The sequence below is a fragment of the Ursus americanus genome, chromosome 25, assembly GCF_024610735.1.
Source record: "Ursus americanus isolate L20-20 chromosome 25, mUrsAme1.1.p, whole genome shotgun sequence".
NCBI classification, from domain to species: Eukaryota; Metazoa; Chordata; class Mammalia; order Carnivora; family Ursidae; genus Ursus; species Ursus americanus.
In genome coordinates this window covers 26266842-26293171 of record NC_142151.1, presented here as the reverse complement: position 1 = coordinate 26293171, position 26330 = coordinate 26266842, and the positions used below count along the sequence as shown (strand labels likewise).

The 26330-nt window shown below is 36.8% G+C and overlaps 1 protein-coding gene across 3 annotated transcripts in view; it reads right to left on the bottom strand.

Annotated features, from left to right (window-relative positions):
* Nucleotides 1-1446: 1446 nt before the first annotated feature.
* The window catches only part of BMAL2 (basic helix-loop-helix ARNT like 2), a 113055-nt gene continuing 88171 nt past the window's right edge, over nt 1447-26330 (bottom strand). For 2 of the 3 annotated variants that reach the window (XM_045811888.2, XM_045811889.2), the window contains 8 exons: nt 22716-22953; nt 22244-22350; nt 21963-22113; nt 20966-21024; nt 20115-20223; nt 8490-8568; nt 6762-6870; nt 1447-5405 (listed from right to left, as the gene is read on the bottom strand). In XM_045811888.2, coding sequence (XP_045667844.1) covers nt 5269-5405; nt 6762-6870; nt 8490-8568; nt 20115-20223; nt 20966-21024; nt 21963-22113; nt 22244-22350; nt 22716-22953 — 989 coding nt within the window. In that variant the 3' untranslated portion in view covers nt 1447-5268. The remainder of the gene's footprint in view (nt 5406-6761; nt 6871-8489; nt 8569-20114; nt 20224-20965; nt 21025-21962; nt 22114-22243; nt 22351-22715; nt 22954-26330) is intronic. The other variant, XR_006782313.2, reaches the window with a different exon arrangement.

Sequence of the window (26330 nt, the reverse complement as noted above, 5' to 3'; positions counted from 1 at the left end):
GTGAACTGGTAGGAAACAGAGATGCTCTCTCCACTGAGATTGCCAGGTAGAAGAGCAACATGTACTGGGAAGTTCTGAGCGCCATTACGGACAGGAAGATGGGTACAGCAGTTAGCGTACCCTCATGAACACAAATATATACAGAGTAATGTAGTTCGATACACCTCTCTGCCCAGTGGTTTGAGAAGACTGGGTCTTCTAGTCTGTGTTTCCACTTTAGGAAGCAGTTAAGGAGATATTTTTTGGAAGAGGTTTAATATATTAAGTTAAAAAAAAGCTTCAAACTAGTAATTATTATAAAATATAGTTTAATTTCACTCTTTACTTACCACAAAAATTTAAAAATACCAATATACGGACAAGAGCAAGTAAACAGGAAAAGAGCTAAAAATTGTATAAAAAACAAAGCTAAGTCCAGGAATGTGAGAGCAGTGACACACACATACCATATACTCTCAAGCAAGTTCAGAAAGCATATTCCAGGTTAGACAAGTTTTCTTTCTATGGTCACCTTTTACTGGAGCCACATCTGGAAAGCATCTTAGACCAAAGTTCTTATATTATATGGGAAACATCTTCCCAGACTTCTCTTTAAAAGCATTTCTCATAAAATAACCCACACCGGAGAGGCAGACCTAATCTAAATACAAGTCATAAATGCCTCCCTTAGGCCCCGTGGAATTTGGAAAAAGCAATGAAAACAAAGCGCTCTAGAAATGGAAAAGTGACACCTAGTGGCCACTTAGCAGTTTTCCTTGATGGCTTCTGATCATGTCCGATCTTTTCCTTGCTCTTCTCATAACTGTGCTTGGCAAATCTCAATTTCCAGTTCCAGAGCCCAACAACGACCCACTGAGTGGTGGGTGCTTCTTTAGAGCAGGGACTGAAATGAACTACTAAACATGGCCCTGTACCTAGGTAGTGGTTCTTTCATTTACTGTGCCCAGAGGCTTCAGAAGTTCCTCAAAGGGCTAACAGACACATGAAAAAATGTTCAAAATCATTAGCCATCAAGGAAATTCAAATCAAAACCACACTGAGATACCACCTTATGCCAGTTAGAATGGCAAAAATAGATAAGGCAAGAAACAACAATTGTTGGAGAGGATGTGGAGAAAGGGGATCCCTCCTACATTGTTGGTGGGAATGCAAGTTGGTACAGCCACTCTGGAAAACAGTGTGGAGGTCCCTTAAAAAGTTAAAAATTGACCTACCCTATGATCCAGCCATTGCACTAGTGGGTGTTCACCCCAAAGATACAGACGTAGTAAAGAGAAGGGCCATATGCACCCCAATGTTCATAGCAGCAATGTCCACAATAGCTAAATCGTGGAAGGAGCCGAGATGCCCTTCAACAGATGACTGGATTAAGAAGATGTGGTCCATATATACAATGGAATATTACTCAGCTATCAGAAAGAACGAGTTCTCAACATTTGCTACAACATGGACGGCACTGGAGGAGATAATGCTAAGTGAAATAAGTCAAGCAAAGAAAGACAACTATCATATGATTTCTCTCATCTATGGAACATAAGAACTAGGAGGATCGGTAGGGGAAGAAAGGGATAAAGAAAGGGGGGTAATCAGAAGGGGGAATGAAGCATGAGAGACTATGGACTATGAGAAACAAACTGAGGACTTCAGAGGGGAGGGGGTGGGGGAATGGGATAGACCGGTGATGGGTAGTAAGGAGGGCACGTATTGTATGGTGCACTGGGTGTTATACGCAACTAATGAATCATCGAGCTTTACATCAGAAACCGGGGATGTACTGTATGGTGACTAACATAATATAATAAAAAATCATTTAAAAAAAAAAAAAGAAGTTCCTCAAAGAATTGGGCTAATATAGTCTTTTCCCACTATGACACTAATGAAATACTTTAATCCCCTTTATTTACCCAAGGCCTCTATTGTCTATTTTCCTGTCCATTTCTCAATGAATTTCCAGATTTAGTGACTGCAATAGGGTGTCAACATATCCCCCAAGTTTTATTTGATTTCAAGCTATCATCATGTAATGAAATGACTGATCACATTTCCAGGCTTACTAGTTTCAAACAGTTTTAAATTTTGGCTCAAGGACAGAGGTTCACAGTTATTTGATTATACTAAGTCAAGGATCAATAAACAATTGTTCCTTAAACCATAGCATTTAGACGTCAATATCATAGTTATGGTATAACCTTTGGTCTACTTCAATAATATCCCCTTCATAAAATGTTTTAGAGCAGCACGGTCCAATAGAAATATAATATATGCCACATGCGTAATTTAAACTTTTCTTGTAGCCGCATTAAAAAAGTAAAAAGTAAAATGCGAATGTTTTATATAATTCAGTATATCCAAAATACTTGAATACATGATCAATATAAAATTGTTTTTTAAAAGATAGTTTTTATATTTATTTGTACATTTTTATTTATTTTTAAGTAAGTTCTACGCCCAATATGGGGCTTGGATTCACGACCCTGAGATCAAAGAGTCGCGTGCTCTACTGACTGAGCCAGCCAGGGGCTCCATTATAAAACTGTTAATGTGATATCTATGCTCCCTTTTTATATTAAATGTGTGAACTCTGGTATGCATTTTACATTTACCGTCTATCTCAATCTGCATGAGCTGCATTCCAAGTGCTCCATAGCCACACGTGGCTTGCAGCCGTCAGACCTGCCAACACAGAGCCCGTATGGGCGTCTGACCCTCCTGCTCAAGTCCCGTGGATTAGAATCACAGAACCAGAACTGGAAGTCAGCTGACAGATCAAACCTCTTGTTACAGACGAGGAAACTGAGGCACATACAGAGTACTGAAATGGCTTACTTGAGGTCACACAGCTAAACTTAGGCCAAGCGGGCACTTTCTGATTCTAGGCTCTTCCCCACTCCACTAGGTTATTGTAGGTAATTCTTAGACTTAGGGAAAAAAAAAAGACAGAACTAGAATATTTCTATTTCATTCAATGTGTAGATGCTTTGCATCAAAATGCAGGAAATTAACGGGTAGGAGAAAAAGTAATACAGGGTAGGCCGTAAGAATATCTGTCACTCCTAACAGCAATTCAATGTAAATGCAACACACTTTGGAGAAAACACTAAACACGGGAGAGCTATAGTTATCCCACATTGTATGAATTGGATTCTGGGTCTGGGACAAGATCTACAGAAAAATACTCAAGTAGGTTATTTTAAAGGATCAAAGCCTTCAGTTGGCTCTCTGCCCACCGGTCCTTGGACTAACCTTTCCTCTTGCCAAGAGGAAAAACTGTTTCTGTGCATGGCAGCAATGGCCTGCCTCTAGAAACTCTGCCTCTCAGATTCTTGCATCAGGAGGGTTTGCCCCTCTGCTTTCAAGTTCATCCAGCCACAGTGACCCATCTTGCTACCACTGGCTTAGGTCAACTCTGGAGGCCAAGTCCAACCTGCAATGGTTTAGACCCTCAACTGTTACATTGGTCTGGCCTCGGACTTAAAGAACAGATGTGATAGTTTTAAATCTGAAGAAGCAGGGACAAGCATGCTTAGCCCGCTGCAAACCAATCTCCCCCATCTTGTAGGGTTTCTCTGGCTTATTGTAAACCTGCATGTCCCTCAAGTCCCAGAACTGGGAGTGGTGCTGACCCTCCAATATTGCAGGAACACTGTATCGTCTGGAGGACAACGTGCCGATACATCCTTCCCTATGTAGCCACTGCAGAGGTCCCACCTGAAGGGAACGTGTGCTTTTGGACTATTCCCTGTTGGTATGTTTGCCATTAACCTGTCTGACAAAAGTTCTAACCTATCACCGGCAGTCTAAAGAAATGCAAGGTCAAAAAAATGCTTTGTTTTGGTGCAAGGCTCCCAGCCATAGCTGCTGGAAAGTGTAGCACCACCTAGAGGAAGAGAACTGCATTGGATCCCCACATCTGAGCCTCCAGCTTCCCCATTAGTTTCCTAGCCTGTTGTACTCTCATTTGTAGGGCACAAAAGAAAATATATGAAAACACACTTGGTAAACTAGAAAGAACTATGAAACATAAGATATTATGAAAGTATGACCTTCAAAAAGATAGGTATACATATATGATTTTGAATATTCTTATCCTCAGGATAAGCCACCTCTCAATGACTAGTTAAAAAAATGATCTCCAAAATTTGTAATTATAGCTAGAAAATTGGCTTTTAAATTCTTTCTCATTGTCTCAGTTTCAAAACTAGACTTAGCATTTGTATAATTGGTTACAAGCAACAGTAACTGTAATTGCCTACTCTAGAAAGCCACAACTAGTTCCTGGGTCAGCTAACTAATCATTTAACCAGTGAGACCATTGCTTTCCCAAATGTGCATAAAGAAACTGATTTATACACATTAAGCATTTTAAAAACATGAGCTTAACTGTGACTTCACACGAGACATTTAACCTGCCTGCACTTGTTTTTCCCTCCAGGCCTCATTTTTCGCTAAGCACATTTTCTGTATCAAAAACTGGTTTTATATGTAATGAAAATCTTGACTGGTTATATTAGCAATAATTCTTACATGCAAAGGATAATTACCAAGATCTAGGGCCCAAGATATTTCCTTTTCTGTAAGCCAAGTTGAAAGTCCCTTAAAAAAAATTTTCCCCCTGAATTTTAAATAAATCCTCACTTAAAGCCTATCTCAAGTGCTTGGCCAAGCATAACTATTGTGGCTTTACATTTGCCCAAGTTTTTCAATTACTGAATACAGTCTTCACTGCAATTATGACTACCAATTATACTGTCTCTTTAAATGTTCAAGTGCTCAGAGTTTTCTTAAAGTGTATAAGCCTTATCCTCAATTAAGGATATACACAAGAAATGGAGATGCTCCAACTTCCAGAAATCTATAAATCCATTAAAAGTGAATCTTAGACACAGGAAAATGTCAATATATTAAATCCCCCAAACTCAAAAACTGCATCAGAAAATAAATACAAAACCAGATGTATATGATATTCTTGGTTAAAAAATTTTAACCAAAAGATAGTAACTAGTGGGTTTTAAGCCATGTCACTGAGAAAAGGGGTCTGTAGGAAACTCTGAGCCATTCTTTGTGAAGGGAAACATCACATTTCCCCATTCTGCTGTGGAAGTAAGGTGCATATCTGTAACAACTGATAGACTATTAATAGGAATAAAAGATAAAAACAGTATCAATACAGTCCAGTAGATTATACAGGTTTTTTGTTTTTTGGGTTTTTTTTTTTGTCAATGAAATGCTTTAACACGTTCCTAATTTGTAAGAATCAAAAATCAAATGCTAGAGTGTCCAGTGGATGTCACTGAAGTCCCCGGGGTCTCCCAGGCCCCCCTCTGCTTCAAAGTAATTCATGAAGGCAGCCATGGCTGTGTCATCATTGTCACACAGGGCATCAAAATCCAGCTGGGCACCTTCACCTATCAAATTAAAATACAGACTTGTGTAAGTATGTTTGGAGGTTAAAAGATAAATATCACTAAAAATGGCAAAGCAAGCAAAAAAAAAAAAAAAAGAGAGAGAGAGAGAAATCAAGAAACAGAGTCTTCATTACAGAGAACAAACCAATGGTCACTGGAGGGGAGGGGGCGGGCAGATGGGAGAGAGAGATGATACAGATGAAGGAGGGCACTTGCGATGAACGTCCGGTGCTGTACGTGATTGATGGCTCACTATATCATACACCTGAAACTAATATTACGCTGTATGTTAACTAACTGGAATTAAAATAACAATCTAAAAATGGCAAGGCTAGAATACTATGCGATGTAATTTTGAGGGCAAAGCATAGATCTTAAATTGCAGAAGGCTGATATATTTTTAAATGGGTCACCTATTTTTATAACCCTGTGCTGTCAGAGAAATTGCACAGAACTCATTTGATGCACATAAATGGGGTGATCTATGAGTTTTTGAATAGAAAATCACAGTACTAAAAGATTCTGACTCTCAGACAGCTGGAAGCTAGGAGCCAGTTTATACATGTGTCTACACAGAGCCTGGAAGAATGAACTTAACTTCCATCTGCCTTGTGAAAACACTGCACGTCTTTAATCTGAAAAAGAAGGCTGACACAAAAGCGTCCTCTTCCAAAAATCTGAAAAATCTTATAAAAGGGGACATACCCAACCTTTTTATTGAAAAAGGAAATAAGAAGAAACCATAGAAATAAGATTTAAGTTAGAGATAAGGAAGAGGTTCTAGAAATTTTGGGTTAACACACAGCTACAGATCAGCCAAAGTTCTCTAGAAATCTTTCAAAGTATGATAGAATTTGGGATGATTAATACGCGGTCTCTGTGAAGCTGAAGTCCAGTTTTTTCAAGTTCCTTGATTCTCTTCAATCTACTGGAAATGTATGTTAATGTTAATTTTGGATGGTATAAAACTGTCACTTCAGTTTGCTTGGTTTGAGTCTCCAGAAACATAGTTAAAATGAATAATTACATCTTAAACACTTTATGATTGGTACATTTAAAAGTTCTCATTCTTGGAAATGGAAATTTTTTCCCTAAGTATAAGTACCTTAGTTTTATTTACATGGTGTGTGTTAACAATACCCATAACTAATTCCATTGATAATGGAATTTTCAATGACAGGTGCATTCAGTAGCATCCACCTTGAAGTCAAGAGTATGATTATTGTATTTAGGATTTTGAATGGAAAAATCTTAGGAGATTTCTAGAGAAGAGTTTTAAAACTATGCCTGAAAATATCATGATTAAGAAAGTGTTTGGAAAACTAAAATGGCGGGCAGTTGCCAAAGACGTCTTACCGAGGAGTGGCTCGTGACTATGGGGAGGAACAGCACTCTGGTTTTGCCTTGTAGCCTCTGGCTTCCCTCTTTCAAAAGGATTTAGTGGAATCAACTCCTTTTTTGGTGTCTGAAAAGACAGAATAAAAAATGGTAAGTTTCCTACTTGAATGAAATAAAGACCTCTTAGCACTGATCAGATGTAGGCCTGTTGGCAATGCCACCACTGCCCTCCTCACCGAGGACCGTGTGCCAGTCCACAGGCATCCTCTCATTTCATGTTTCAAACGTTGTGAGGTCAGGAATCTAAGGGCTAAAGATGCTAATAGCTTGCCCAAGTTGTTGCGGCCATTATTCTAACCCAACCACCTGACTCCAAAGTCCACATTGTTGTAACTGAATGTACATACTATAAGGACAAGTTTTGGATTAAGGAGGAAAAGCTATTTGTTTTTAAGAAAAATGATGGTAAAACTATATCTCACATGAAACTACAATGGGAAATAGTGCATTGGAGTGGGAAATGGATTAAACTAGAGGCTTTTACCAAAAAGTAACCGTACTGTTACACACTTACAGGCCAACCAATTCAATAGTTCATGTAGGTCATCAACATACATTATTTACCAATATAATGTTACTGACAACTTATTAGCCTGGCAATTGCCCTCTGAGCACATCCCCTTTTCTCTTCTGCTAAAGTAGCCACTAACTTGAGGTTTAGGTTAATAATTTTCTTGTTGCTTTTATAATTTTAGCATCTATATAAATACCCTTAAGCAATGTGTTGTTCCTTAAACATTATTGCGCACACTAAATAAATGCAATAATGCTCAGTGGGGGGAAATACAGCATTTACCTATTGTCTTATTAAGTTGATGAACTTGACCTATAAAATGTCTACACAATGTACACTACTTGGAGATAACGTTGGAATGACTTAACTCGCTCCTTCTAGCCTACTGTTACGCACAAAATGGGTACCTAATAAACACTGGCTAAATGTATGAGCAAAAGTTAAATACTAGACCAAAAGACTCATGACATTTGTATAAAAACATTTTTTTTTCAATTTCCTTTTTGTCCCTCGTCAGATTTAATTTCCCTTTTCTCCTATTTTTTTTCTACCACTTTGTTTATAGACCTTACTTTAGATCTTTTTGTTGCCTGGGAAACAGAACTATATCGTATGTGACTCTTCATATTTAGCGCTACGTTTAGTCAATTTCGTATATGCCACATTGTATTTTGAATAGCGAGTATTTGTTAAATTGAATTAAACAGTATGTAATAGTTGTAGCTTATAGTATTAACATTTTTTCCCCAGACCATAAGGAGTTCATTTAATGGGTTCCACTGAATTGGAATCTATTAAATACCATAGCTACCATTTATTGAGCACATATTATGTACCAGGCACTGTTAAGCTTTTGTTTGTTTTTGTGTCAAATCACTTAATTCACCCACCACTCTAAGAGTTTGGTGCTATCATGTCCCAATTTTATAGATGAGGAAATTGAGGCACAGAGTTTAAATGACAAGACTGAGGATACCCAGCAGTAAGTGTTTGAGTCACAGCGTGGACCCAGATAGTACGTATCCAGCAACTTCGCTGTCACCCACTATTCTACATTGCCTCTTGAAAACATGGAAAGACTTCATTTCATAGGATGGCATCTTTTCTCAAAAATAATTAAGAAGGAACAAATTTCACCCACTTGTGTCAGGGATATTACTTATTGTACTTACTCTCCTGCAGTTGATAGCATGAGAATCTTTCATTAAATCTGTTGGACTTGAGTCATCAAGGGAGGAAGAAGACTGTAACCTTCAGAAAAGTGACACATAAAAATTTTCCCTCTAAATAAGGTGATTTTTCCTCTAAATACATAATCTGATAAATATACAGTGAGAAACAGATTGAATGTCATGACAGTTTTCACAATCAGACTAACTTGTTCAGTGCCATACTTATTATTGATTATGGACTGCTTAAAAACACCCTGCGGTAACTCGGAACATAAAACTCGGAGGTAAGAGCTCTTAGGTAAATCACGTTGCCTGTCTTGATACAGCATGTGGTAAAATAATGGAATAGTAAATAACAGTTCAAAACAGGCATTCACACAGGAATCCGTTCTTTATCAGTTCCTTAATAACAACAGAACTGAGAGTAAAGAAAGCTTTCCTAATAACCTGCAACCTAAGTGAAAAATGTCATATTTTTATTATAATAAGTCATGCCCAGGTACAAAATCAATGAAATCCAAAACAACATAAACAAAATCCTATGCTTTAATCATAAATATCTTCAAGATTTAATATGACAATATTAGTCTCTTCAAGACTTTGGCAGTATCCTAAAAGGACAAATACTATAGGATTCACTCATGAGCTACTTAGAGTAGTCAAATTCATAGACACAGAAAGTAGGATGGTGCTTTTCAGGGGCTAAGGGGAGAGGGAAATGGGAAGTTATTGCTTATGAGAGTTTCAGTTTTGCAAGGTGAAAGAAGTTCTAGAGATGGATGGTGGTGGTGATTGCACAACAATGTAAACGTACTTACTGCTACTGAACTATATGCCTAAAAATGGTGAGAATGCCAAACTTTATTTTACCACGATTAAATAAATGAAATGTCCTTTACTGATACAATGTTTTTCATTACTTAAGTCACTTAGTTGTAAAAGCTTAAAGCTGGAAGGAAATCTGGACCCTATAGTGAAAGTCAGTGTAGGGTTAAATGCCAAGGATGTACAAACCTCACGCTCGAGCCTTTAAAAATTCACTATGTACTACTGTCGGTTTTATATATTAAGTGTTGTAAAGAAATTTATGATCAAAGTGTATGATGGGTTAAGTGCATATCCTTGTGCAAATGATTTATAATACCTCCAATACTTAGAGTATATAGCACATTGCAATTATTCAACATTGAATAAAATTGGGCAGATTTTCTTCAATGTGAAGTTTTTAATATGAAAACTTGAAAACTTTAGACTTACAAAGAGGTAGAAAATAAGAAGCAAAAAATTCTTCCCTCTTTTACATCTCCCACCCTCCGACACCTAGTTGTAAAAATGAGAGGAAACTAGTCTGAACAACTTTCTATGTTGTTATAGATTGTGGAGTTTTACGATCTTTCTTTACAATTCCAAAATCCAAAATGCCTTGAAAACTGAAAGATTTTCCATAATTCATGTGGCAGCAAAATTAGAATTGATCTGAACTCAGGAAAATATGACCTGATAATGAGGCTAATGTTTTATCCTACTTTACCCTGCTAATATTTACAACAATTCACTCCAGAAATATATCTTAAAACTTTTATTATGGAAAATTCCAAAAAAACATAAAAATAGGTAAAATGAAAGACAATATATCTACCAAATAGCTTCAATAATTCTTTTCCAAATATTATTTAATGTATATACCCCAAACTCTCCCCGTCTCCTCCCACACATTTTATCGTTTAATCTGTAACTACTTCTCAAAACATAAATACTAATTTAATTGATTATGGGGTGCTGCCCGTGATGCTCTCTTTAAAACATTTAAATTCCAAAACAAGATCTTTCTAAAATCCAAAGAAATTCTAGGTTCAAGGACTATCTGGTCTCAAGGGTTTTAGATGGGCAATTATGGGCTTGTATATGCACACATTCATACACACACACACACACACACACACACACACACACACACACACACGTATCTTGGGGCGCCTGGGTGGCCCAGATGGTTAAGCGTCTGCCTTCGGCTCAGGTCATGATCTCCAGATCCTGGGAGCAAGCCCCACATCGGGCTCCCTGCTCAGTGGGAAGTTTGCTTCTCCCTCTCCCTCTCCCTCTCCCCCTGTTTGTGCTCTCTCTCTCAAATGAATAAATAAAATCTTTTTGAAAAAAAAACAACCATATATCTTTTTCCTTACGTGAGTTTTTATACATACTATTCTTTTGTTCTATTCCTGTGCTTTCTATTAACCATATATTTTAAGGAGCTTTCCATCTTAGTATAAATAGACTTAATTCTTAACAGTTGCCCAGTACTCCATTGTATGGGTATATGCCATAACAAGTGGTGGTTATGATAAATATTTAAATCACTACTGTAAACAAGCTTGCAATGAATGGTCTTATTCATAGACCTTTGCACAGTTGTGTAAGAATATTTGCTCCTGGGATAGAATTTCTGAGTCTAAGACTATGTTCATTTACATGTTTACAGTACGGTCAAATTGTCCTCCAGAGTAGTTCCACTAGTTTATCTCCCACAGTTTGAGTTACTGTTTACTCACACTGTCTCTCACCAATATTGAGTATTATCAAACTTTCAAATCTTTGGCAATCTTACAAATAAAAAAAGTATCACCTTATTGTTTAGTTTTGTATATACAGTTGACCCTTGACCAATATGGGTTTGAACTGCATGGGTCCACTTATACATGAATTTTCTTTGATAAATACAGTGCTGTAAATATATCTGTTATGATTTTCATCACTTTTTACATCACAGTTTAGTTGACACACAATGTTACACTAGTTTCAGGCACACAACATAGTGATTCAACAGGTCTATACGTTATGCAGTGCTCACCACAAACGTAGCTACTATCTGTCACGGTACCATCTTATTATAATACCACTGACTATATTCCCTGTGCTGTACCTTTTATCCTCCTGACTTACTCATTCTATAACTAGAAGCCTATACCTCCCACTCCCACTTCGCCCATTTTGCCTGTCCCACCACACTTCTCCCCTCTGGCAACCATCAGTTCTCTGTATTTATGGGTCTGTTTCTGCTTGTTCATTTGTTTTTTAGATGCCACTTATAAGTGAAATCCTATGGTATTTGTTTTTCTGTCAGACTTATTTCACTTAGTATCAGATCCTCTAGGTCCATGATGTTATAAATGGCAAAACCTCATTCCTTTATGGCTAATATTCCTCTGTGTGTGTGTGTGTGTGTGTGTGTGTGTGTGTGTGTGTGTGTGTGTGTGTGTACCACTTCTTACCAACAATTGCACCTCAGACAAACCTCACTGATCGGATACTCCACTCTGTAAACACTATTATAACACTTCTTTATCCATTCATCTATTGGTGGACACTTGGGTTGCTTCCATATCCTGACTATTATTATTAATGCTGCAATAAACATAGGGATGCACATATCTTTTCAAATTACTGTTTACATTTTCTTTGGGTAATTACCCAGCAACGGAATGAACAGATCACATAGGTATTTCTATTTTTAAAGATGTTATTTATTTATTTGAGAGAATGTGTGTGTGCAAGTGGGGGGAGGGACAAAGGGAGAAAATCTCAAGCAGACTCCGCACTGAGCACGGAGTCCAATGGGGGCTTGATCTTACGACACCAAGATCATGGCATGAGCCAAAACCACGAGTCAGACACTTAACCAACTGAGCCACCCAGTTGCCCTGGTATTTTTCTTTTTAATTTTTTGAGGAACCTCTATACTATTTTCCACAATGGCTGCACCAGCTTACATTCCCACCAACTGTGCACGTGGGTTTTTCTCCACATTCTCCCCAACACTTGCTATTTCTTGTCTTTCAATTTTAGCCATTCTGACAGGCATGAGGTGGTATCTCATTGCGATTTTGCTTTGCATTTCCCTGATGGAGAGTGATGTTGAGCATCTTTACATGTGTCTATTGGCCATCTGGATGTCTTCTTTGGAGAATGTGTATTCAGAGCCTCTGCCCATTTTTAAATTGAGGTGTTTAGGGTCTTTTTGATGTTGAGTTATATACGTATTAACCCCTTATGAGATACACCATTAGCAAATATCTTCTATTCAGTAGATTGCCTTTTAGTTTCATTGATGCTTTTCTTTGCCGTGTTAAACCTTTTATTTTGATGTAGTCCCAGTAGTTCATTTTTTAAGATTTTATTAATTTACTTGACAGAGCACAAGTAGGCAGAGCGGCAGGCAGAGGGAGAGGGAGAAGCAGGCTCGCCGCTGATCAGGGAGCCCGATGTGGGGCTCAGTCCCAGGACCCTGGGATCATGACCTGAGCTGAAGGCAGACGTTTAACTGACTGAGCCACCCAGGAGCCCCGAAAGTGGTCCAATATTCTTTTCCATGTAGCTATCCAGTTTTTCCAGCACTGTTGATAAAAAAGACTGTATTTTCCCATTGTATTTTCTTCCCTCCTTTGTCATAGGTTAGTAGACCATATAATCATGGGTTTATTTCTGGGTGCTCTATTCTGTCGATCGATGTGTCTATATTTATGCCAGTACCATACGGTTTTGATTATAGATTTATAGTATATCTTAAAATTTGATATTATGATACCTCCAGCTTTGTTTTTCTTTTTAAAGATTGCTGTGGCTATTTGGGATCTTTTGTGGTTTCATACAAATTTTAGGATTTTAGTTCTGTGAAAAATGCTATTGGTATTTTAAAAGGGATTGTATTGAATCTGTAGATTGCTTTGGGTAGTATGGACATTTTAATATTCTTCCAATCCATGAGCATGGTATGTCTTTTCATTTGTGTCATCTTCAATTTCTTTCATCAATATTTTGTACTTTTCAAGGTACAGAACTTTCATCTCCTTAGTTAAGTTTATTCGTAGGTATTTTATTATTTTTAGTGTAATTGTAAATGGAATTGTTTGCTTAATTTCTCTTTCTGCTACTTTGTTATTAGCATATAGAAACAACAGATTTCTTATATTGATTTTTGTATCCTGCAACTTACTGAATCCATTTATTCTAACAGTTTTTAGTGTTTTCTATGTACAGTACCATGTCATTTGCAAAAAGTAACTCTTCTACTTCTTCCTTACCAATCTGGATGACTTCTATTCTTTTTATGGTCTGACAGCTGTGGTTAGGACTCCCAGTACTATGTTGAATAAAAGTGGTGAGGGGGGATGTCCTTGTTCTTGGTCCTAGAGGAAAAGCTCTCAATTTTTCACCATTGAGTATGATGTCAGCTCTGGGTTTTTCAAATATGGCTTTTATTTATGTTGAGGTATGTGCCCTCTAAACCCACTTTGTTGAGGTTTTTTTGCATAAATGGATGTTGAATTTTGTCAAATGCTTTTTCTGTATCTATTAAGATGATCATATGGTTTCTATATTCATTTTGTTATTGTGGTGTATCAAGTTCATCAATTTGCCAATATTGAACCATCTCTGTATCCCTGGAATAAATCCCATTTGATCATGTTCAATGATCCTTTTAATGTATTGTTGAATGTGGTTTGCTGATTTATTCCTAAAGATTTTTGCATCTGTGTTTATCAGACACTGGTATATAGGTTTTTTTGTTTTGTGTTTGTTTGTTTTTTGTAGTGTCTTTGTCTTATTTTGGTATGAAAGTAATGCTGGCCTCATAGAATAAACTTGGAAACATTCTTTTCTATTTCTTGGAATAGCTTGAGGGAAATAGGTATAAACACTTCTTTCAACGTTTGGTAGAATTCACTTGTGAATCCAACTGGTCCTGGACTTTTGTTTGTTGGGATTTTGCTGATCACTTATTCCATTTCCTTACTAGTAATGGATCTGTTCAGATTTTCTATTTCTTTCTGATTCAGTTTGTAAGATTGTACGTTTCTAGGAATTTATTTCTTCTAGGTTATTCAATACGTTGGCATATTTATCACAGTAGTTTCTTATAATCCCTTGCAGTGTAGGTTGCAACTTCTCTTTCATTTCTGATTTTGAGTCCTCTCTTTTTTCTTGATGAGTCTGGCTAAAGGTATATCAATTTTGTTTATCTTTCTAAAGAACCAACTGTCAGTTTCAATGATATATTCATTGATTTTTTTAGTCTCTATTTCATTTATTTCCACACTGGTCTTTATTATTTCCTTCCTTCTATTAACTGGATTTTGTCCTTTTTGTTTTAGTTACTTTATATGGAAGATTACACTGTTTGAGATTTTTCTTGTTTCTTGAGGTAGGCCTGTGTCACTATAAACTTCCTTCTTAGAACTGCTTTTGCTGTGTCCCAAAGATTTTGAACTGTAGTATTTCTATTTTCTATTGTTTCCAGGTATTTTTTAAAATTCCCTCTTTGATTTCTTCATTGTCCCCACTGGTTGTTTAGCATATAGTGTAACCTCCATGAGTTTGTGTTTTTTCCAGGGTTTTTATTTTTGTAATTGATTTCTAGTTTCATATTGTTGTAGTCAGAAAAGATGCTCGATATAATTTTAGTTCCTTTAAATTTATTGAGACTTCTTTTGTGGAGTAGCACGTGATCTATCCTTGAGAAGGTTCCATGTGCATCTAAAAGGAATGTGTATTTTGCTATTTGGGGATGGAATGTTCTGTATATATTTTTTATGTCCACCTGGCCTAATGTGTCATTCAGAGTGACTGTTTCTTCATTGATTTTCTGTCTTGATGATCTATTCATTGATGTAAGTGGAGTGTTAATGTTCCCTACTATTGTATTACTGTCAATTTCCCCCTTTATGTCTGTTAATATTTTCTTTATATATTTAGGTGCTCCTATGTTGGGTGCATAGATATTTACAATTATTATATCCTCTTCTTAGAGTGATCCCTTTATTATTACGTAATGCCCTTCTTTGTCTGTTGCTATAGTCTTTGTTTTACAGTCTATTTTGTCTAATGTAAGTATTGCTATGCCAGCTTTCTCTGCCTCCAGCTGCATGATCTATCTTTTTCCATACCTTCACTTCCAGTTTGTATATATCTTTAGCTCTGATGTGATTTTCTTGTAGGCAGCACATAGATAAGTCTAATTTTTTTTTTAATCTTTTGAGTCACCCTATGTCTTTTGACTGGAGCATGTAGCTCATTTTCATTTAAAGTAATTATGGATAAGTATGTATTATTGCCATTTTGTTCACTTATTTCTGATATAGTTCTCTGTTCCTTTTTTTCTCTTGCTCCCTTCCCTTGTAATTTGATGACTTTCTTTAGTGTTATGCTTGGATTCCTTTCTCTTAATTTTTTCCATATCTATTATGCATTTTTGGCTTGTGGTTACCATGACTTTCATATATAACATCCAATGTAGATTGCAGTCCTTATTAAGTTGATGGTCCCTAAGTTCAACAGTCTAAAGCACTATATTTTTACTCCCCCCTTCACATGTTACGTATAGGACAGCATATTTTACATCTTTCAATTTTGTGTATCCCTTAACTAATTTTTGTTGATATAAGTGATTCTACTACTTTTGTTTTTTAACCATCATACTAGCTTTATAAATGGTTGACCTACTACTTTTACTGTGCATATTTCTTAACCAGTGAAATTTTTTCCTTTTGTAATTTTCTTATGGCCTTTAAAAAAATTTTATTTATTCCTCAGAGAAAGAAAGAGCACAAATGGGGGGGTACAGCAGGCAGAGGGAGAAGCAGGCTCCCTGCTGAGCAAGGAGCCCAATGTGAGACTCGATCCCAGGACCCCTGGATCATGACCTGAGCTGAAGGCAGATGCTTAACCAACTGATCCACCCAGGCATCCCTGGCCTTTTCTGATTAAAGAATTCTCTTTATGATTTCATGTAAGGCCAGTTTAGCAGTGGTAAAATACTTTAACTTGTGTTTGGGAAACTCTTTACCTCTCCTTCTTTTTTTTTTTTTAATGTTCAGTTAGCCAGCATACAGTACATCATTAGTTTTTGATGCAGTGTTCAACGATTCCTTAGTTGTATATAACACCTAGTGTTCATCACAACACGTCCCCTCCTTAATCCCATCACCTGGTTACCCCATGCTTCTCCTTAATTCTTAATAATCATCTTGTTGGGTGGAATATTCTTAGTTGTAGGTTTTTTCCTTTCAGCACTTTGAATATATCATACCACTCCCTTCTGGCCTGCAAATTTTCTGCTGAAAAATCAGCTGATAACCTTATAGAGTTTCCCTTATACATTTCTAGTTGCTTCCCTCTTCCTGCTTTTAAAATCCTCTCTCACTAATTTAAACATCAAAAACTGGGGCACGTGGGTGGCTCAGTCTTTTGGGTGTATGCCTTCATCTCAGTCATGATTTCAGGATCCTGGGATCGAGTCCCACATCGGGCTCCCTGCTCCCGGGGGAGTCTGCTTCTCCCCTTCCCTTTGCCCCTCCCCCCTGCTGGTGTTTTTTTCTCTCTCACACACACACTCTCTCAAATAAATAAAATCTATTTAAAAAAATAAACATCAAAAATTAAAGATATTCTGTCATGGTGTGGACTTCCTTGGGTTTATCTTTTTGTTTGTTTGTTTTGTTTTGTTTTGCCTCCTTAACTGGGATGTGTTTCCTTCCCCAGGCTAGGGAAGTTTTCAGCACTACTTCTTCAGAGAAGTTTTCTGCCCTCTTCTCTCTCTGTTCTCCTGGGATCCTTATGACGCAAATGTTTATTCACTTGATGTGTCTAAGAGATCCCTTAACCTGTCCTCATTTTTAAAATTCTTTTTTCTTTTTGCTGCTCAGTTTGGATGTTCTCCATTACCTTGTCTTCAAAATTAGTTATCCATTCTTTTGCGTCTGCTAATCTACTATTGATTTTCTCTATTGTATTTCCATTTATGTCATTGTACTCTTCAATTCTGATTATTTTAATATTTTCTATTAATTTGTTGAAGTTCTCACTAACTTTATCCACTTTTTTCTAGTCCAGTGAGCATCTTTGTGACCATTACTTTGAACTCTTTATCACATAGATTGGTTATCTCCATTTATTTTTTTTCCCTAGGGTTTTCTCTTGTTGTTTGGTTTGGTGCATATTTCTGTCTTCTCATTTTGACCGACTTACTGTTTTTTTCCCCCATGAATTAGGTGGAATAGCTACTTCTCCTAAACTTGAAAGAATGGGCTTGTGTATGGTTGTGCCCTGTGTAGACTAAGAGCCTGGTGCTTTCTGCTGACTGGCTAGTGGTAGGGCTAGCCTGAGGGGGGATCCCAGGGCACTCTGTGCTGGGGCTGCCCTGGTGGGAGAGCTGGAGCTGAAGTGGTCATGGGCTAGCATAGCCCCAGGGCTCTTCACACGGAGGGTGCCCTGGCAGAACAGCAGAGATGAGGCAGTACAAGCTGGGGGTTCCTGGAGATCTCCACACAGAGGGTAACCTGGCAGAGTGGCTGGAAACAAGGCAGGGGTGATCCTGAGGGTTCTGGGACACACTGGAAAGAAGGCACCCAGATGGAGTATCTGGAGCTAATGCAGGAATGAGCCAGGTGGTCCCAGAGTGCTCTGCACCAGGGGTGCCCTAGCAAGTCATGTGGAACTGAAGTAGTTCAGGCCTGGAGTATTCTGGAAGTAATCTGCACCTGTACACCTTTGCAAGACAGCTAGAGCTGTAGTGAGCACTGACCAGCTGTGTCCTAGTATACTGGGACCGCTTTGGTGGGACAGCAGGGCTGGTGTGCGCTAGGGGCACAGGGCTCACTGCAGCAATAGGTCAGTTAGGATGCTGTATATAGGACCCTGCTGCCATCCACACTCTCAAGGTGGAGGGTGAATGTAAACTGTGGCAGCCAGCTCCTCTGACCTGGACAGAATTCCGGCAGCTCCCCTGCTATTTGACAGAGTTCTAGGCTGGTTCCTGTATATTCTAGTTGCTCTTCTAAACCGTGCTTTTTTGTGTGTGCCCCATGGCAGACAAATCTGCTCTTAGTCCCTCAGTACTATTCCTTCCCACTACTGTTTGTAATGTCAAGGGTGGGGATTCCCTTTTCCCCTTTGTTACAGTGTCTATAGTTCTCATACTGTTCTTTATGTGGTCTCTATATCTTCAATTGTACAGAAGCTCTTCAGTCAGCCCTCAGCTGTTCTTCAGGAGAAACTGCTCTATAAATAGGTGTTGATTTGGGGTGTCTGTGGCAGAGATGAATTCAGGGTCTTCTTATGTCACCGTCCTGGAACAGAATCTCCTCCTTATGATTTTTCTCAATATTTTCTTTGCTCTAACTTACTTTATTGTAAGAATACAGTATACAGTACATGTAACATACAAAATATGTGTTAATTGTTTGTTATTGTTAAGATTTCTAGCCAACAGTAGGCTATTAGTAGTTAAATCCTGGGGGAGTCAGAAGTTATAGACAGATTTTTGACTGGGGAGGTGGTTGATATCCCCAAACCCCATGTGGTTCAAGGGTGAGCTGTATGTATTTGTAACTATGAGTGGGGTTGAGCAATTGTTTTTGTTTTCGTTTTAATTTTACTTGGTTAACATACAGTACAATATTGGTTTCTGGGGTAGAATTCAGTGATTCATCACTTACATATAACACCCAGTAAGGGTTGATCAATTGTTGAAGGTTCTTGACCATTTATAATATTTTTATTGAACTATTTAAAAAAATTACTTAACTTTATGCTCTATATAAAATTTAATGTTAATAAAATTATGATTTATAAAGTTTAAATAGTTTAATAACTTTATTCTTTATACTATAAAACTTCATATAGTAAGATATATTAAGTCCATTTTATCACATGAAACATTTTTTGCAATATATTATTAGTCTTTTACCTTTGTCATAATGACTATTAGCTTAAGTTTTGAGTTTCTATATAATTTATGAACTTTTTTCTTTATAAATTCTGGATTTTGTGTGATGTTTAAAAAGGACTTTCTAAACTAAGAGTATAAAAACCCACATCTCTGTTCTTGAAATGTTTCTATAGTTTTTAAATTTTACTTTGAACTCTTTGATTTATCTGAAATTTATTTTAATATAAAGAATAAAGTTAGTGTTCAGCTTTTCCCCCCAAATGGTAATAGAGTTATTATAATGCTCTTAGTTGTTTAATCCATTTCCCCTCACTGATTTGAAATGCCACTTTTACCATATAATAAATCCCCATATGTGTCTGAGACTATTTCTGAAATCTACCCTTTCCCATTAATCTATTTGTGGGTTATACTGAAATGTTTTAGTGATTGTAGCTTTACAATATATTTTAATATCTGTTAGGGTTAAACTCATCCTGTTACTTTTAGTTTTTAAAATTTTCCTCAATATGGTTAGTATCATTTGTTGGATTCTAAAAAAACAAATGCAAGATGTCACTTCGACTGGATTCCCACTGAATTCATAGATGAGCTTAACAAACACTGGCATCCTTACAGTATTGAGTCTTTCCACTGGAAAACAACTATCCAGAAAGTTATTCCAGTCATCCTTTATGAACCTCTGTAGCATAAACAATTTGTTTTCATATAGTTCTGGACACTTGTAAAGTTCATATCTAAATACTTACCCTTTTTGTCGTTACTGTAAAAATGATCTTCTCTTCCACTATATTATTGAACTACTTATTGTTTGCATATAGGAAACTTACTGGTTTTTGAATATTGGTTTTATAAATATAGTAATTTCACTTGTGAAAATATTTGCAGGAATAAAACATTACCTTTGTAAATCCAGGACTTCATTTACAATATCTGTTCCAATACTCCCAGCACCAAGTACTATTCCCGTAGACATTCCAGGCACACTAATACAAGACTGTTTAGAGGATTCTAAATAGTAACAAAAGGAAAAATTCAAATGGAGACTTTAAAAATGTATATATAATTTTGGTTAATATTTTTTTATTTCAACCCAAATATACTTCCTATGTCCCTCTTTAAAAGAAATAGCTACATCCTACAATGTTACAACCATTCATGGTTGCGTTACAAACATAACTCATGATGGTTTAAGATGCGTATGAAGCATGATAGGAATCAAATGTGTAGAACATCATTGAGGGTACAATCATAACTTGTAACCCTGAGTTACAGATACTTCCTTCCCATTTGAATCGCCACACTAAAGCCAGAACAATACTGCTTTATTTTTAATATTCCTTAATATTTCTATTTTTATTTATACAAGTAATGCATTAAAACATTCTCATGGTGGAAAATCAAGATAAGCAAAAACTCCCCCTTAATGCTTTCCATTGATTTACCCGACAGATATGTATTGAGTAACACAAACTACAAGGAACTTCTAGGGATAGATAATGGATAAAATACCATTCCTACTCTTGAACTCAGTCTAGTGGCAGAAGAGTTGAACAAACAACTAATTGCAATAGGATATTAGATTATAATGGAAGTGTGATCAAAGTATTGTAGAAATTCTGAAAAGAACGACTCAAGTCATAGAAGTCTTTGCAATTTTACCTTGAAATATTTCCCTCTCCAAGACAGAAAAAGATGGCAACAATAACGACAGTCCTATTAATAAATCTCCATCATTTAAAACTAAGCTTACCTTCTGATGATTGAGAGCTGCAAGGAAGTAATGATACTTCTCTCATCTCACTATGTCCCCTAGAATTAAGAAACACCATAGGTGATCTTTTTTTAAGTGAAGGAAATTGTTAGAGCCACGACATTAAAGCTCTGTGTATTTATCAAGTATTTGCCTTTTCATTTTATATATACACAGTGTTAATGTCACCACCAGAGATCAAGGTATTAATGTGCTAAGAACCAGGGCATTTGCCCAATGCCCTATTACCCTATAAGGTACATTTTCTCACAGTTTCAAACTCTGTTTGTATACTAATGATAAGAAGGCAAGAATTATTGGAATGAGTAACAGGGGATATTGCTGGAGATACCAAACTTTGTGGGCCTTTTTAAAAAACTATAATAAACCAGGAAGTAGAACTGGTTTGATGCAACCTTAGAACAATTACAAAGAAAAACTTACAGAAAAATAATAATACATAGAATGGGCTATGTTAGCCTATTAACCAAATCAGGAAAAGTTGGCTCTTCTTTTAGGCTGGCTGACACAGCCCATCGCCGGGCTTGGCAAGCATTAATGTGCTTAGGCTGGATTTCTGTTTATCCCTCAGCCTAATATTCCCACACAATCACACGTGGTACCCCAGGCTTAGAAGATGCACGTGCAAAAATGATGTGCAGGACAAAACAACTTCTTGCAATGATATAGAGTTTTAAGTTACAACTATATCATTAAGTGGAGGGACAAGACGAGGACATGAAGGGTAGGGAGGAAGAGCTTGAGTGAATACATTTACTATCACCTTTTATACCAAGCAAAAGAAATTTATTACAAAAGGGAAAACTTTCAGCTTAATTCTGAGAAGTAACACCAGTGAACAGTGAGTGAATTACAAAAAATATATACTCAAGTTATAAAGCCAGATGATCATACAACTTTAATGATGTAGCAAGATGAGGAAAGACACTCATTTGAAATTAACATAAAGGTCTTAACAACATAAAAAATTACTTACAAAACTAAAGTGTTGACAGACACAATATATTCCAGTTCTTTGGTCCAAGGATTTGTGAAACTAAACCACTGGCTTTTTAAAGTTACAAAAGAGCCATCTTTCTTTCTGAACTTGTATGAACCTGTAAATATTTTCTCTTTACTCTGTAAAACTTAACAAGAAAAGATAATAATCAGCATAATCATCTACCACTATATAAAAGTTTCAGATTTCACATGAATAAGAAATGAGTTGAAGCTGTAATTAAAAAGTACCCCAAAATTACCCCGCTCAACGCATACCTGCTCTGTGCTTGTTAGTCAGATTACTGTGGTCATCTTGATGAAAATATTCATAACAAGAAGTTCCCAGAAGTTCCTGGGGCAGATATCCTAAAACTGCTGTCGCCCTGGTTTTAAAATTGAAAATAAACTCCAGGTTGGTGAACGCAATCCCTTCCAGGGTACTATAGGCCCGTATATGGTCAGGATAGCAGGAAAGTGGACAGGGGGATGAGTAACCTATATGCCTCACTGGGATCCCTTCGGCTGCCCAAACTCAGACTAGAGGTACAAAATAGAATGGACACCCACCCAGTCCAGGGTATGCTCTTCTCCCATCCAATAAAATTGTGGCCACAGACCATTCTCAGTTTCTGCACCACTGGCTAAAAAAATATTATTCCAAGTTTTATCCAGCAGTGCTACTAGGCACATCTTTAATAGCTTACAGTATTCCATTGAACTCTAATCATTATGGCATATAAATGTTCACCTTTGGTCCACATAGACAAATTTTCCATTCATTGCAAACCGGGTTATAAATTCAGTTGGTTTCACTTTAATCTCTCCGCTGTTCTGTGGGACGATATATGGATGTAATCTTCCAATGGCAACAAGGCAAGTAAAATTACTCTCTTTCTTATTGTCCCTTTCTTCTTCCATTCCAACAATATTTGGAGGCCAGCTTCTCAAGTAACCAGTGCAATGGATAGTACAGAATTTTCTATGATCTAATTCGAAAGTTTGAAAAAAGAACATTGTAAATAAACTCTTAAATTTCTTTGACATGTATAATAGTTGTGCTATAATGCATCCTTCAAGCATGCTAAAATATGAAAGGGGAAAGGTATTGCATTGAAAAGAAGTCATCAATTTCATTTAACAACCTTATTCTTAACCGATTATTTTTCTCATAAATGAAATTATACATACTACAATAAAAAGTTAAAAGATTGCTTTATTAAAAAAAAAAGATTGCTTTAATTTAGGTTTAAATAGGCCTAGAGCTTAATATATTTCCAAGCCAGTTTTTTAAATTACAGTAATTCATATTTGTTAGAAAAAGTTAAACACCCTTGCTCTTAGCCACAAATGTACTCTTTTTAGCTTACTAACTTTTTGGTATAAAAAGACAGTTAATTACACATAAATTCTTGAATTTCTTATGTTAGCACTTATAATGGTTAATAGATATCTATGGTTATAATAGATTTATAAGAATATTTAGAGAACATTTGGAGAAATTCATAAAAGGTGTAAAAATAAAATTTGATTTAAATTTCACTTGTCAGAAAACTCTCAAGCAGTTAACTCACAGGAATAAGCTTGTCAAATAGGCCCAAACAAAATGATAAAAAATTGGAACTAATCCATATGCTCAAATATCAGGAAATTCTTAAAACAACGAGATACAACACAGGCATAAAAAATTGGCAGTATATAGATTATGGCAACACACACACACAAAAAGCTGACTGAAGTGTTAAAAGGAAGGGGGGGGAAGACTGGTAAAAGTTATTTAAAACAGTTTGTGGTAAGATTTAGAAAAGACCAGAACATTCATTATTTTTAATCAGCTCTATTCGTTAAGACTGTTATTACAACAAATCTTTAAAAAAATTTAACAGAAGACGATATGGGCTGTCTTATAAGACAGCAACGAATAATAATAGCAAAGACTTGGAGAATACTTTATGTGCCGTGTTGCTTTAAGTGCTTTAAATGTATAATTAATCTTCTTACTAGTCCTGTGAGGTGTTCTTATATCAGCACCATTGTCTCAGGAAACTGAGAGTTAATGCCAAAGTCCTAGCAGAACACAGCAGAAAGTGTAGGGCTGTGAGTGCTCTCTCTTGGAAGGTGTTCAAACATAAATTGTCTGGTGATGGACGGGGAGAATACAAAAGGTATTTTAGTCAGAGGGAACAGCCAGTGTAAACCCAGAGCCAAGAGAGTGTCAGATGTGGCAGAAGGCATAGTCTGTGATGGGGAAGTGGCTTGAGAATAAAGCAGGGAACAGATAGGTTAGCTCTTGTAAACTATGCATAGGACATTGCACTCATCACCTAACAGACATCACCCCTCCATGGTCCACAGATGCCTTAAATTATGTCATTATCTCTTCCAATCCCAAAACATATATATGTGTGTGTGTGTGTGTGTGTGTGTGTGTGTGTGTGTGTGTATATTTTTTTTTTTTTAAATTTTGGGTAATTGACACACAATGTTACATTAGTTTCAGGTATACAACATAGTGATTCAACAAGTTTAAACATTATGTTATGTTCACAAGTGTAGCTACCATCTGTCACCATACAATGCTATTACAATATCATTGACTATATTCCTTATGCTGTGCTTTTTATTCCCATGACTTATTCATTCCAGAACTGGAAGTCTGTATCTCCCACTCCCCTTCACCCATTTTGTCCATAACCTCAATCTCTCCCCTCTGGCAACCATCAGTTTGTCCTATGTTCACAGTTCTAATTCTGCTCTTTGTTCTTTCATTTTAGATTCCACATATTAGTGAAATCATATGGTATTTGTCTTTCTCAGCCTGACTGACTTCACTTAGGATAATACCCTCTAGGTCCATCCATGTTGTCTTAAATGGCACAATCTCATGCTTTTTCATGGCTGTGTAATATTCCATGGAAACAAAAGCAAAAATAAACTCTTGGGACTACATCAAACTGAAAAGGTTTTGCGTGGTGAAGGAAACCATTGGCAAAACAAAAAGGCAACTTACTGAATGGGAGAAGATATTTGCAAATGATATATCCAGTAAGGGATTAATATTCAAAATATATAAAGAACTTATACAACTCAACACACACGCCAAAAAACCCAGTTTAAAAATGGGCAAAGACCTGAATAGACAATTTCGCAAAGAAGACACAGATGGCCAACAGACACATGAAAAGATGCTCACTGTCACTAAACATCAGGGGATGCAAATCCACAGTACAAAGAGGTATCACCTGTCAGAATAGCTAGAATCCACATAAGAAATAACAAGAGCTGGTGAGGATGTGGACAAAAAAGGAACCCTCATACACTGTTGGTAGGAATGCAAATTGGTAGAACACCTATAGAAAATAGTATGTTCTTCAAAAACTTAAAAATAGAAACACTATATGATCCACTACTGGGTATTTACCCAAAGAACACAAAAATACTTAGTTGAAAGGATATATGTACCCCTACGTTTATTGCAGCATTACTTACAATAGCCAAGATATGGAAGCAACCTAAAAGCCCACCAACAGATGAATGGATAAGGAAGATGTGCTATATATATGCTATGGAATATTGTGCAGCCACATCACGTCTTTATCACTTACTCCCTATTTTGTTTATTGGCACCATAATCAACCCAGGTAGTTAAATGAGAAACCTGGGAGTCCTACCAGGTTCTTTTCTTTACAACATCCAAGATACCTTAAGGGAAATAAAATTGGGATAAATGGTAAATACAAGGTTTTCTTTCATATTAAAACTAGATAGCAGTCAAAAGTCAAAAAGCTTATACACCGAGTTTGGCATTTCTGATGGCACTTGCTTACAAATTTACAAACGATACTGACTAAAAAAGTTGATTCTTTTCAACTACAAATGTAGATTTAAAAAGTTTCACATTCAGGGGCGCCTGGGTGGCACAGCGGTTGAGCGTCTGCCTTCGGCTCAGGGCGTGGTCCTGGTGTTATGGGATCGAGCCCCACATCAGGCTCCTCCACTATGAGCCTGCTTCTTCCTCTCCCACTCCCCCTGCTTGTGTTCCCTCTCTCGCTGGCTGTCTCTATCTCTGTCAAATAAATAAAATCTTTAAAAAAAAAAAAAAAGTTTCACATTCATATGGAATCTCATCACACAGAATGTAGCATTTTACTTGGATTCTTCTCTAATAACAGGTTTGCCAACCAAATTTCCAATTTAATCTGTCTCACAATTCTCATTGTGAATGTTTATTTATTCAGTTGGCAGATTTTTAGTTTGGATCACGTAATTCCATCCACAGCAATCCATTTGATCAATCATCTTAGGGGTTTTTTAATCCCATAAAATACCTCTTATCTCAAGAATTCTTAGGGGGACCAGTCGGTTA